Source organism: Trichoplusia ni, chromosome 2 (assembly GCF_003590095.1).
Source record: "Trichoplusia ni isolate ovarian cell line Hi5 chromosome 2, tn1, whole genome shotgun sequence".
Classification (NCBI taxonomy): Eukaryota; Metazoa; Arthropoda; class Insecta; order Lepidoptera; family Noctuidae; genus Trichoplusia; species Trichoplusia ni.
The window spans coordinates 2304835-2319885 of NC_039479.1; the positions used below are offsets into that span (position 1 = coordinate 2304835).

The following is a 15051-nucleotide window of genomic DNA, read 5'->3' on the forward strand; positions in this document are numbered from 1 at the left end:
GGACATTTACATCATTATTATTTATTAATCTTATATGAATGTTAATCATTAGTAAGTCCTTGCAGTGGATCCTTAGAACAACACCTACAGCTACATGACTACACGGATAGTGGTCTCGTCAACTAATGCGCGACGTCAACAGCGTTCTTCATTAATTATTAATTTTAAGTTCTTAATTATTTTATGTGATCCTTAAGTGAATGTCTGCTATGTCTGTGAAACCAACAAGTATTTCTTACTCTTGTGTTAAATATCGTCCAGTTACTCTACATTATTTATTTTTAACTCCGACGCAAAAATAAGTTTTTTGGTTTGCTCGATAATTTTTTGAGGCCGATTAAAAGAGCAGCTAAGCTACCATTCTGATTTTTCAGGGTCGGTTCAAACCCGATGACAATGCAATTTACAACTATAAATCGGCTGGACCGATTTTCATAAAATTTTATTGGAGTTCGAACAAGTTAAAAACGTGGGTATTTTAAGTTGTTAGCAAGACTATCAAAGTTGCTATTTCTGTCCAGTTTTATAACGTAATGAATGCATTTCTCTACTATCCACGTATCTGTCCGTCTGCTTCCCATTTTCTGTCACAGTCACGCGGCTCGGACGCGGCGGTCACAGACCACGAAAAGCGGTCGACCGCACGGCGAGTGCAATCATTGCAAAATGTACCTCTATCACGTATACAGTCTGTGTAACCGTTAATTGGTGCTTTTGTTTAGTTCAAGAAGGTAGAGAAATGCGAAAGTTTTAGTGACATATGGGTCTGTGGCATGAGCTAAAAATCTTTTCGGATTCTGGTTAAATAATATAATAATAATTTGTTAATAATAAAGATTTTGATGAAAAAAGCAAAAAGTTAAGTGGCAACTTACAGATAAACTGTGCCTATAAAATGTTTTGAAATTTTCATTTTACGTCATTTTATACTTTAAATATACAGACGAAGCTAAGATACTGCAGTATTTTAATCCTAAACGTAAATAAAAAGCCTTTGTTTATTTAGTTTTATAAACACAATGACTTTAACTCTGTCGTATATCCGAAAACACTTAAAGGAAATTTCTATTCATCCGAAAGTAATAAAACTAACGTAAAAAGCCTCTTTTATAGCAGGAAATAAAGGTTTCATTTGTCATAAAGCATAGACAGGTGTGATGTGTCTTAAACTTTTATTAGATAACGTGTGGGAGGCATTTTGTTATCCACAATATTGGCAGAGTGTTGATCCACACAAATTTCAATGTATTATGAAAATTATTTCTTTTTAAAACGTATAGAAATCTTTGTTTACTATCGTAGTACTTATTATTATTTATATGTATATCTGAATATTAAATATTTTCAAAAGCTTACGCGGAAAGGCTGATTTGAGGAGGGATTTATCAATGTATACCTATGTATTTATTCAATGGGGTGATAAGATTAGTTTAATCTTTTTTTTTAATGGCAACTAGGATATCACAGTAGTACGTGGATCAGTACCTACAACGACCTTTTACTTTTATGGCTAAAGACCTTTGCAGTTGTGGAAGAAGGATGGCCCGCTACACCATGTAATACGCCGTCTCCCTTATAAGGAAGCGCTCGTAGGCGCCTGTTTAAAGTGCTTCTGTTTTGTACTTTTAAACTGACATATATTTTTCATATACATATCAGCCAACATCATCTATCTCTTTTATTAATGTAAGAGACTGCCACATTATCATGTTCCGTTTGGTTCCAGACACCCACTCGTCCACGCCCGTGGTCTGCCTGGTGATAGAAGGTGGTACCAATACTGTGAGAGCAGTTTTAGAGTATGTCACCGACACACCGCCGGTGCCTGTCGTCGTGTGCGATGGCAGCGGCAGAGCAGCTGACCTCATCGCCTTCGTTCATAAGTGCGTATCCTAAAAATTTCATAGGAGGTTTTGTTTTCTTAGGATAAAGCAAAAAATATATGTTAAACTTTGGGGTAATTACAGAAACATTAAAATAGTTTTACTGCTCTAGAGTAATTTTTAAACGACGAATCGAATATCAGTACAGTTACAATTGTCATAAGACAAAGACAATCATTTTATCTTAAAGAAGACTATATTATCTCGTAGCCAAAAAACTTAGAGACTGCTGAAATAATTATTTAATGCTTTGGCCGACTGCTCGCATTTCAGGCAAGTTTTTACAAAAAATACTTTTGTTAGTAAAGACTGACAGCACGCCAAATCCACCGAGTGCGGCTGGTTGCCTTAGAGCATGTGACTTCTTAAGTATGTGGGTTATTTTTTTAAAGGTAAATGAATATGATGAATCATACTGGGAAATATGTTAGAATATTAACTGAGTTCATTATTTACCTTCTCATCTCTCCAGGTATGCATCAGAGACTGGCGAGCAGACGGTCCTGGAGTCGATGCGAGACTACCTTATCAGCACCATCCAGAAGACCTTCGAGGTGGGGCTGCAGCAGGCCGAGCTGCTATACGGGGAACTGCTGCAGTGCACCAGGAAGAAGAACCTGGTAAGTCCACTGGAGATGCGATGAGATATGGATAAGTGACAACTGTTAGGATAAAATAGTAATTGATAGCGCGGATATCCGAGTGATTGAGATCAACACTTCTGTGGGCGTCGTGTTGCAATTCGGACAATTAGCTCTGTGTTTTCTGGACGAAAAAAAATCATGACGCCTCCTCCAGCTTGGATTAAGCAGAATTGAATGTCAGACTTTTACTGACTAAAATCCACCCATGTTTTTTTATTTTACTCTTTGCTTACCGGGACCTCGGTAACCCTTTTGGACAACCTTATTGGACCGATAGGCATTGGCCCTAATGTCCCCACTGAGCACACTGGATGCCAGTAGATACTAAAATAACGTCTTCAAATTAAAGCTACTTACATGCCTGTCATGTTAAAATTACGTTTCCAAGTAACTCTCTTATTCCGTCTACGTATTTTTAAATTTCTTGTTTCCTCTTAAATATAAATTTATCTGAACATTACACCCCAGCCTTTCAGCTTTGAAAAATCATTTGATCCCACGTAATATGGCGCGGAAATAATATGATTATTTTTCTCGCTGTTATGCGTATCATACTCATAAATACTGAAGCCATTACCTTCCTATTGCTTTTAAGGAATTGTTCAAAGGAAAAATTCTAATGTTGGTAAATATGGGACATACCCATTAGCTTTCTTTTTAGGTATAAGGGCTTCTTTATATATGTCAATGGATATAAGTAAGCCTTTTACTTTTCAGTTTGTTACTGGATTTTGTTTTCAACGTAATTTTCCGTTGTTTTAATTTCATTATCCTTTAATTTTTGTTTTCCAAAGTAGTCTACTGACATATTGAAGTAGAAACATTTTAATCCAGTCGTTGAATGAACCAGCCGATATATTTCTATTACTTTTATCGCCATCTTAAATATCAAAGGTAATTCGAAATAGAATTGCTATGGCAAATGTTAACTGCAGTACTAAAAGGAATGTAGAAAATAAAAATATGGCGCGTGCCTACATTACCGCGAGTGAAAACCCCTGTATTTGCGTTTAACTTTCAATAGTTAAACCTTACGGCTAGCTACGGCACCTGTATTGGACTCGTTCGCATTTTTTACCTTATTTTGAAATAAGGTAAAAAATGCGAACAGTCAGTTTTAGTACTACATAGGATGTTTTTATTCATTGCACATTATTCCTTTCGGTCATGAGTCTGTTGGCTGTGGAATCACCTGATCATCGATCACACTGCAAAAAAATATGAAATAATATTTAACAGCACAGCGCAGTTTGACATTCTGCATTTGACAAAAATATAAATCTTATATTCCGCCCAACCCCTTTTCATTGACAAACATGCAAGCACAAAACTCATCGTCACTCTCAAATGATTCGAAATGACGCATCAAGTCACGTAACATGTCGAAACGAAAACAATTTCCTATGCAATCCGCGCCAACGCTCTAAAAACAACTACTTGACTTAACTATTTACTTAGAAACGGTTTGCAACCGCAAACTTAATGAGGATATGCTGACGCGGCGGCGGTGGTCAAACCGGACATTATTTGATAGCAGATCACAAAGGGTTGCTAATAAATAGATACAAATGTAAAGCATCCATCTAAGGTAGTCAGAATATACCATCTCTGGAAAGCGATGCCTATTACATGGAAACCTATTAAAGCCTATATAATTATCGCTTATCTCTTCACTGATTAAACCTTCATTGATGTCTAACTGCCGTCACTTGACGCTTCCGATCAAAAGCTCCGGCATTGCATGTAATTAAGTCCAAGATTCTGTTGCTATTTAAACGATATTGTAATTAATATAATAAACACCTGATGGTTTGAGTTGAATAGTTCAATACTATTCAACTAAATATTACTACTACTACTAACAGAATGTGAGCATTTACATGATACATTTTAGTTTTGTTTGCTGATGAATAGTAAAATGTTACGAGTTGAACATAGACTGACAATCAAGTAAGTATCAGATAAAATCGCATTTACATATATGTATAATATAGTGTAATAAATAATGGATTAAGAATAAACTTACAATCCGAAAACAATGATGAAGAACAAAAAAAAAATGATGAAGACAAAAAGAAAAACGATGGATCTGCGTTTGTCCAAAATAATCACAGAAAAAGCTACCTGATTTGAAAACATCCAAAAATGCTTCTCGAAATCACTATTTCACGAGGACGGAGTCGTGGGCACAGCTAGTACAATGAGAACGCATCTCGTTATAATGAAATATTTCCACCTTCATCGTGGGGAACCTTTTTTCTAAGTCTTGACATTTCAATTTCTGTTGACCCAGATTGAGCCCCAGCATTTTTCTCTTTAAATAAAAATATTTCAAAAGACTTCATTACAAAATAACTAGTACCTACCTTGTTATTTTAGGACTATTTTTAAAACACCTATACCAAGAATATTTTCTTGCTTTTGACGTTACATGAATTTTGAGCTTATTCGTAATTATAACCATGTGCATGTGTGTAGTAGTGGTCTCAATTGTACACTAAAAATAACCACTGGAAATAATTATATTCGGTATTTCCGAACAAAAATGCCAAAATAAAAGTAGTCCCTTAGAATCTTCTACTAAAACCTTTATAAGATTAAATATATTCGGATTTACACCAAACAAATCTTTTTTTATTAGTCAGTTCAACACGATCAGAAAAATTCTTGCATTATTCAGTCATTCAGGTGCCTGAATGCATCTTGAATGTCTTGCAATATGTCCACCGTGTGAACAGTGAACTGTTCGATACAATCTTTCAAGTTCATGAGGTTGGTATAACTTGAGCACCCATTGACTACTAGAACAGATGTTGATAGTCAGTGATCATGCTATTCATTATTACTTTTTTTTCTCCTTAAAAAGAGAGAGAGAAAATAGCTCCATTCTGCTTACCTCTTCTTACAGGTTTTTAGTATAGGTAGGCGAAGCAATGTTTTTTTATTTCAGATACATAATATAATCGTTCAATAAAAATTTAATAGGTCAAAGTTAATGTGAAGCGTTGGAAATATGATCAATGATTTAATTACGAGTAATTAATACGAAATCAAAATTCACATATTTCAATCTCGATTTAATGAGTCTTCCTGAAAAATATTTACCAAAATAAATGAAGGCTCTTGAATAAAAACGAATAATGATTACATGGAATATTTTATTAATTAATTAGTGTTAATAAAATGCATGATTGGACATTGTTGCCTGTAGCACTCTTTACAATCAATGTTATATTTAATTATCTTGCTACCTTTATCGAGGAATCTGATAATGTTCAGGGAGGCTCAATTTCCATTAAATTTATACTAATTAGAATGTTTTCATCGTTAATGTTGTAATGAATTAGTATTTGTAATCTCTCGGCTTCGTAGCGTAAGTTATATCAAAATTTTAAACGGGTAGTTTGTTAAAGAGGCTTAAGTAGGTCCGCAGCTGCAAACTTGGTAAGTCCGTTGGCGCAGTTTTAGTGGAATTGCTTTTATATTTACTGGTCAAACTACATACAGTGTTTATGTATGAAATTATGACATAAACTCATTTTTACAAAAAAAAAATGTATGATTCTAATTAAGTATATTCATAAACCTTTATAACGCCGTCAAAAGATTGTCTGTACCCCGAAAACATGTTGTACCTGTCTTTGAAGATTCAAACGCGTATACATTTCAAGTTCATTATAAATTCCTAATTATACATCCCTCCACAATTAAGAAACCTCCATCAAAATTTCTAATTACACGAGTTACGAGCGCTAACAAACGACAGAAATTGCATTAAGAGGACCTCGGGCTCAATATCGCTACTGAAATTAAAATATTTTTTAGAATTAAATTTTTAGTTCTGGCGACAGCTTCGGAGAATGTTAATCATCGTTATAATAAAGATTCCAGTTAAAAAATGGTATCGTTTCTCTCGAAAGCGAATATGCTGTATAATGGAACGGTTCAATTGATGGGCGTGCCTCGTTAGCACGGTTAATAGGCGACCCGAGGCGGCATTAGACCTGGGCGTCTCGCAGAGAGACATTCTTGGTCCTGCACTTTTATTTGCGCTTTTCGAATGTTACTTTGTATTTATTATGTATAAGGGTTTGAATTAAACGCTTTAAAGAGATAAATTAGGTAGTTACGTTACTAAGTGGCTGGATAACTTATAATTAGATTCGATTTTGTGATTTAATGTCGTTATCATCGATTAAAAGTATATCATTCTATCAGCAATGTATGTATTCTGTCAGTATGTAGGCGTATCATTATGCAACTAAATATTTTTGGCGACTTCATAAAACTATGGTGAAACCGTATCGTAGGACTTGAAAATTTTAAATTTTAAATAAAGCAATATATTCATAATGAACTAAAATTGTATTTGGTTGAATGATAAATATGTAAGCGGTGTGGCGTAGTATGTAAGTACTTCTACATGTATGTAATACTATTTCTGGTATTAAACGGGTTATATATTTATAACACACATGTAGTTATAAGTGCTTACATACTACGCCACAGCGGATTTGAGGTTGAAACTGACGTTAATTTTGCAATTTGGCTCTGAATTCCCTTAAAAATTATATATCATCTAAGTATTTTCCTAAATTTCCTTATCTTTTAACTATTTACATCCAAGAAGAAGTGGAATAATTATATAACATTTAATTACGTCTAGACTCGAAATTATTTTCAAGGCACAGGCCTTGAAAATAATTCCAGACTTTGTCAACTAAATAAACTAATTTAGTACGGTGCAGGCAGGAATCTGTGCTTTTCACAAATTTTCGTGACTTTCATCTTTCACAGATTTTAAAACTAGCTAGTTTTGTTAATTGGCACAAAAAAGAAAAGAACAGGCCTTCTTTAAATGGAGACAAAAGGCATATTTCAGCCAAAAATAATATAGGTCGTGTCCTAGATTTCAAAGAAAGAGCATGGTAAAATTGTCTCACCCAGATGTCATCTAACTTAGCCTTGAATAAAGACTTTCTATCTGTGCAGTTTGCTCAAGCATAAGCTCTGGCTGCTAAACCAGACTTGTTAAGTACTAGTCTCCATTTTATCGCTTTTCTGATTGGATAAAGTTTATAAGGAAGTGAGACAGTCGGGTCGAGAAGGCAGTTGTAGGTGTAGATGTCAGTCGGTCAGAGTATGAGGGATTGCAACGCATTGCCATACACCGACGTAAACACGCGGATCACGGAGCACAGCGGTTCAGTTTTAGTCAATAAGAGTCTGACACTACTCGTTTCCTCCCTCGAGGAAGCAGCTGTCCATGGGGATTCTCCCACCTTACAATAAAAATGTGTAGAAGTCAGTGTTCGGCATTAGATCAGTATACTTTTTCCAAAGATATGGATGATTCTTACATGCCTTACATAACCACGAGTATATCACAATTTTGGACACAGAATTATAATTTGGTTAACAAACTTCTTTTTACAAAAGCAGCTTAATATCTCCTAGTTATCTTCCTCCTGTCTAGCAAACAAGAGTAATATATACTATTTAACAACGTGTATGTAATTAATGTAGATAAACTGCGATGTAACAAAGTTTTAACCGTGGTCTGGACACGTTTTAGTCATAAATATAACGCTTACTGACGGTTTACGCCTTTGAAAGTAAGTGTTGCTGTTGTGGAAGCGAGATAGCACGCTATATGGCGTATACCGGCGTCTCACTCCCACAACTTCAAGGGTGTTACTTTAACAGGTGATGGTAGATGCCCAGGTTAACCTAACATTTGTCAGCAGGTTTGCCGCTTCGCTTGTTTTAACACCTTCTTTTCCCGCCATATTCATCATCTCCTTGGCTACTTTTTTTTTAATTTCACCTTCTATGTTTTTTGTCTGCTCTTAAAGATTTTTTTCAATTGTTAGCTGTTTGTTCACCTTGCTTAACAAAATTTTGATACACGACAAATTATTTTATAAAGAAATTTGGTGAAATCAAAGTCAGTTTTATTAAATATATGGCTTTCAAAACTTCCTTAAATACATGACCTTTAAAATACATATTTACATTTAGAAATATAGAATTATATTTTATAAAGTAGGTACCTACATATATAAATGAGATAAAATTTAAATAATTTACGATGCTACGTTTACAAGCGCCGGTATTACAGTTTTCTACATAAAATTCTGCTTAGTTGTGAAAATTGTTTCATCGTCTGCATAAAACATTTGTTTTAAAATGAAAGTTTTTAGTGCTGCTGTTTGTACTAACTGCGGTATAATTTTGTAAAGTGAAGTTTATATCATAAATAAATAAAGATAATACCCGAAAATTGCTCACCGAGGAAGGTTGTCGCATTAGTGTAAAAAGATCAAAATAGCAGAATTAGAATCTGCTTGTCGGTGTCACAGTGCCAAATTCCGTCATCAAAGTAGCAGCCAGATATTATAGCCATTTGCAGTTATTATGCTGATAGCGACTTTACATTACCAACTGTAGAAAAAAACTAACATTCTCTTCTTAAAATACATTTGCTGTAAAACGGATTTATTTAATGCCTGTCACCTCTTCGTCACAGAAAGTTCAGCCTACAAAAAGCCTCTATAATCTATATTTATCCCGTATTTACATCAAGAGGCATCGTTCCCAAAATTGAATGTTGTCTAGACGCCCACGTTTGCCATAAAATTCGAACAATTGAACTGTAAGGGCCGAATAAAAATAAAGTGTTGAAAATTGAATCAAAAAGTATTGGATCAAGGATTTAAGAGGTAGAATAAAGACTTGCAAAAAAATATCGAAAATAAAACTGGCATTAAAAAAAAACAGAATGTTCAAAATTATTTGAAAAAAAGAACACACAGGCTGACAATTGAAATGGCAGAATGGATTTATTAGGATATTGTGCAACGTTGAAAAATGCAGTTTTTTTCGTCTATTGTCCTACTTAACGATATTATTATTAATTATATCATAAATTATCTATCTGACGTTCTAAAACTTTTCAAAACAACCTACCTAATATTATGTTGCTCATGTTTAACACAAAAGCGTTTTTTTTTTAATGTAACCGGAGGCCATGTAAACATAGCAACAAGATTCATAATGACATCGGGATACGTTGATTACATAGACACGATTTATGCTAAAAATACAACATTTCCAACGAGATACGTAATCGCGCCCCCGAGGCCGCAAATCATCTACTGTTAGGTTACGCTGTGTATACATTGGAGGGAATCGGCAATTTCGGAAATATTGGATAAGTTGGGACTGACGCCTAAATATAATAATACTTATCGAATATTTTCTTTTTGAGATTGCAATTTAAAAAAATGCGAATTTTATTTGATGACATATTTACGTCATTTTGATATATTTTATCGGAAAAAAATATGACTATTCCTTTAAATCAAAGCTAATCTGATGATGTACTTACATGATGTACTCTACACGCGTAAATACATAATCATTTACTTTTTATCATTTGAATATAGAACGTACAAAAATTCGCGCGCTAGTAAGCTTGCTTTTTTATCAACGCAAGCTGTGGAATGAACCTTACAGCCCTACAAAGCTCGCTCGGTCATAAAATATTCACACCCGCACTTCTGTATACGCGTAAAGCCCATAACAATGTACATACATTATTTTTTAAAGCATTTAGTATATCATATTTTTGAGTATTTTATGGGATTACATTTCCAAAATATGTGTATGTTTACTTTAGTATTTTACGAGTACCATAATTATTTAAATATTTAGAACATTTTATAATTTTTAGACGGTATACATTACAATTAAACAACATTGAAAAGTTAGCTTTAATAACACATTCATAACATTGAATAATTACTAAAACTTTTTGGTCTTTTCGACGAAAAAGGTTCATTAATAATATTGGTATTCTCAGGCAGTCTACAACATTTCCGTTGCCAATGGAATTCGTTAAAAACTAATTTTCCAATTCGCGCCAATTCCGTAATCATATTATTTGGTTCACAAAATAAGTTCGCTTACCTTTTATACAATTTCGTAATGGTTTTCATTCAAAGTTTTTAATTGCTGTTTTCATCAGTTTTGGCGTCATTTAGTAAGTGTAAATGTTAATTTTAAATTTGATTTTTTTTATAAATGTCAGTCTTCGGGATAGACTTTTGCTTTTTTTCGTACGCAAGCATTTCAAACAATGAAATTTAAAAGAATTTTACGACAAAAATAGCTACGGTTTTTGGAAGTATGTATGTAAACTCTTGGGTTTTTATTATAATGATCCATTATCCATTTTATTATATTTCTAAAAATGTTACGTACAAAATGGGTACAGACAAACAATAGATAGTTTTTCCACTAGGGTCTACTACTCACTAAAAAAATATTGAATACGTAATTCAACTTTTCTTTAACTCATGACAATACAAAATTACCCATTGACAACCCACTCATATCAACCTCATTGTGAAGCAAAACCTTCGTCCTATTACTTAAAACCAATTTCGATGATATCTCTTATTATAGAAGGTATAGTAATGAGATTCTACGGGTCAACCTAATTTGTTACCATTTTCTTAGACGTTAGCCATCTTCTCGGCAATAAATTCAGTTAGGATCAACGTCCTAGTTCGACGTAAACCTTTTAGAGTAAATAAACAGTCCTTTTATTTATTAAGTACCGTATTGTTTATACATATTATTATTATTTTTAGTTCGGATAAATGTGTTACATTTTTTACTACTAATTAACTGAAAACCTTTAACTCTATTAGCTGGGTGAATACTGTCTAGTCAAAAACTCTTTTTCAAGGTTCGGTACCAAAACAACAGTTGGTGCGGTTATAAATTTGATAATATATAACAAAGTTTCCTTAGCAAATTTCTTTTAATCAGTGTATTTGTACGGAACCCTTGCGTGTACGTGAATTGGATGGTATGACTTTTTGTTTTATTTTTACCGGAGTTATACTTGTTCTTTTCGAATGAATGTATTTTTCAAGGCTTCTCTCCCTCTCTATATCCGGACGCACATATTAAGCTTGTAACAAACATTTTGCCAAACAAACGGTACGTTTTACGCTAGAATAAAACTCACAGGACGTTTAGTATAAGTTTCCGTATCTCTCTTAGCCCGTACCTACACTTTATTTGGTGTTCTTTTACTTCTTAAAGTGCCTCTCCGACTAGCGTATGTTGGAAGTCAGCTCTGCTTGAAGAGTCCTATCTATTATTGGCAAAGAAATTCTGCAAAAATCGCTGTTCTTTCCATTCCTGAATAAAATACCCCCTAAATATAGTGTAAGGGTGTACACTATATTTAAAAAAAATCTGATGTAATTCTGTGGTCTAAAAAAATATTTATTTAAAAAAAATCGACTTCCACAGTAAGGAATTTAATCCGTTTGTCACGTGCACAAAGACACTCAGACTCAAAACAGACACCCAGACGCTGACAGTGGTGACCTTAGCCACTCGGCTATCCATGCAATCTTCTCTTTAATTGTATTAGATTCAAGTCTTTCTATTCTTGACAGTTATTTAATACACTTATTCTAAAATCGCTCTTATTCCCCAGATCACAGTGTTCAGAATCCAAGAGCGGGCAGAAGGTGGCGAGGTCCAGGAACTGGATCAAGTCATCCTGACTGCGCTGTTCAGGGCTCAGCACTTGTCTCCGAGCGAGCAGCTATCGTTGGCACTCACATGGAACCGCGTCGACATCGCCAGGTCCGAGATCTTCGTGTATGGACAGGAATGGCCACCAGGTAAGGACAACCAAAAAAACCAAAATGAAAAAATATCATATGTTTATCATTATAAAATAATAATAATAGTCAGTTCAACTCTCGACCCCTTCGCCGTTTCAGCTCATGATTAACAACTCTGGTTAATTCCGAATCCAATCTTGCGATCCTGATAAATATTCACGTGATAGTATCTGATAATAGACAGGTATTTTTTTCAATTTCAAGTCTTTATTATTATCTTATTGCATAAAATCAAATAAATAATACGACCAATGTGACCAATATCTAGATTCAAACAGCTTTTAGACATTAGAAATCTGTATTCCCAATCAAATGATGAAAAGCAATGTAATACGTACTTAAGTGTATATTTAGTTCATGTTCACGCACGAAACAAATTATTTTATTCAAGTCACAAACCAAATCTAATTAGTTAAGCCTAAATGAGATATATTTGCTATGCCCATGGGAACAGCAGAAGTAATGTACTGAAGCTACGAAAGCAATTCTTATTAATCAACCTTTAATTATTCCTACATTATTGTCTTAATATTCTTAATAGAAAGGAAAAAACAACTCTCAGTCCACCCCAATAAGATCCATAGTTTAATTAGCAAGAATGTTATGTATGAGACCCGAAAATCTAGTGATGAAGTACAGTCAGTCGCAAAGGTTACAACCACCGACAGTTCAATAAAAATAAATTAAAAAGTACATTTATTTTAGACTGTACTTTGCATATCGGAGGTAATTTTCTAACTAGAAATTTCTAATACGTAACGTGATTGAGCTAGCAGAGAGGCTCGGGTACCTACCGATGTAATTAATAATTTCCCTAAGCCTATTCACTGAAATTCATCCACTAAAGGCTATAGGAACTACTTGTTGTTGTAGGTTTACTACGTAGGTAACTAAGGTGTTCAAACATAATTAATTTAAGGTAACTAAAAATATATTTTTTTTCATTTTCAAATAGCCACTTATTTCAAAAATGTTTATGCGTCCCTACAGAATGAGCGCTTTAAATTAACTCTAATTTCAGAGTATTCACTAAGGGCATGTTTCACCACCGCCAAATAAGTTTCCGTAAAATTAGTTGACCGATGTTTTCATACAAAGAACGTCAAATTTTTCAATTTATCTGCCAGATAGCGGCTGATCAGTGATTGTGAAACAGACGCTAAGTCTGCAATTACCGAGTCTTAGGCACCCCCTTAAGTTCTAACACTCTATTTTAAGCGTCAAAACCAGTGTAACACATAAAATCAACTTTAAACTGACAAAATTTTAAAAAAAATATTAAAAATACCGTTCAGTACCCGTATAAAAAAAATGTTCACGCTACATTTACCAAACCGGGATAAAATTATGAATATTAGTCACTGGTGCGAAACAGTTCGTTTCATAAAACCGCTTGCTAAAAAATGGGCAGCCAGTGTTTTAATAAATAAAATGCAACAGTTTACTGCCCGTGTACCAAATTGAGTGTGTATGCAATATGTGACGGGAATGAATAAAGAGGATGAGAGTCGAAACAGCACGTATTGCTGAAGCTAATGTTATTTGTTTAATTGGTTTACAGATAGGTCTAGTAAGAGAAAGATTTTTCTTGCTTTGAGGTACTCAAAATAAGCTCTTAATATCGGTTTACACAACAGAAAACGTTGGATATTGCTATCGACCATCAAAATGTAATTTTGTTAAAATTTTAGTTTTTATCCTTAACTTTAAACAAGGTCTCCAAAGTGCTTTAACAACTCAAGCAATGAAGTCGTTAAAAAAACAAAACCTTTATTTCAATCCCCAAACAAAGGGCGATTGCAATGTGGAAATAAAAAATAATGTATTTGACCACACTACAATTTATTTTTACTACCAACACTGGCCATTAAAACTTTGTTCTTCTCTCCAACGAAGAAAGGATATTAAATATTAGGCACATAAGCGTCCGTCCTCTCGAACAAAAAATAAATAGTTTTGTGTGGTCTCTCGGGATCTTTCCTTTTCTCAAATAAAAACTTTCATATTATATATTCTCGTCATATTGAAAAAATATCGATATAGACTTATTGAGGCTGTGTTATTTCTAAAAAGACCTGAGTATGTCAGTTTGTCGTTTCCAGACTCATGCCTCAAACTTTTGACCATGATAGACTAGTATTATTGAGTTTTGTTACCTCTGATTATAATAATAAGTGTTTTTGGGACAAGACTTGTAGTGTTAATGTCAGTAATTTCATACAATTTTGTTCCCGATGAGAAACATGCTAATAAAAATATGTAGTTAAGTGTGAGAGCGTGCAAGACCAGCAGTACTAAGGGATTAAGATCATAACACCACAGCAACCATCGGCACTTGTTAGATCCTTATTGTGGGATAAAATACATTTTAGACAAAAAACAATTTATCCAACCATTCCAAACAAAAAACAATTTCAATTATCACGCAAAAAAACACATTCAACCAATTAAATTCTTACAAACAAAATAGTTTTCATCGCTCGTAACAATTTGATCCACAGTATTTGCACAGCCCATAAGGGGCGAGACCAGGCATACCCAGCCGGGACGGTCACAGCTCTTTTTGATTAACGGTATTTATACGAGGGCCCTTTGAATCCATTCATTTTATTTGAACAAAGACTAAAATTCAACGTCCGAATTACGCTGGATAAATATTGGAGAATGAACGTATTGGGGCACTTCATGCGTTAAAATTAAAAGCTTCCGAACCTTTGTATTGACTGTAATTTAATAGGGATATATGTCCCGAGGCTGGTATTTAAGAGAGCCATTGCGACCCGTGATAGGTACTTTAAATACTGGTATAAG

At 34.0% G+C, this 15051-nt stretch overlaps 1 protein-coding gene across 3 annotated transcripts in view; it reads left to right on the forward strand.

Moving 5' to 3' along the window:
• LOC113502870 (transient receptor potential cation channel trpm) overlaps nt 1-15051 on the forward strand; it is a 221897-nt gene that overhangs the window by 174486 nt on the left and 32360 nt on the right. For all 3 annotated transcript variants that reach the window (XM_026884607.1, XM_026884616.1, XM_026884624.1), the window contains 3 exons: nt 1727-1883; nt 2356-2503; nt 12048-12237. In XM_026884607.1, coding sequence (XP_026740408.1) covers nt 1727-1883; nt 2356-2503; nt 12048-12237 — 495 coding nt within the window. The remainder of the gene's footprint in view (nt 1-1726; nt 1884-2355; nt 2504-12047; nt 12238-15051) is intronic.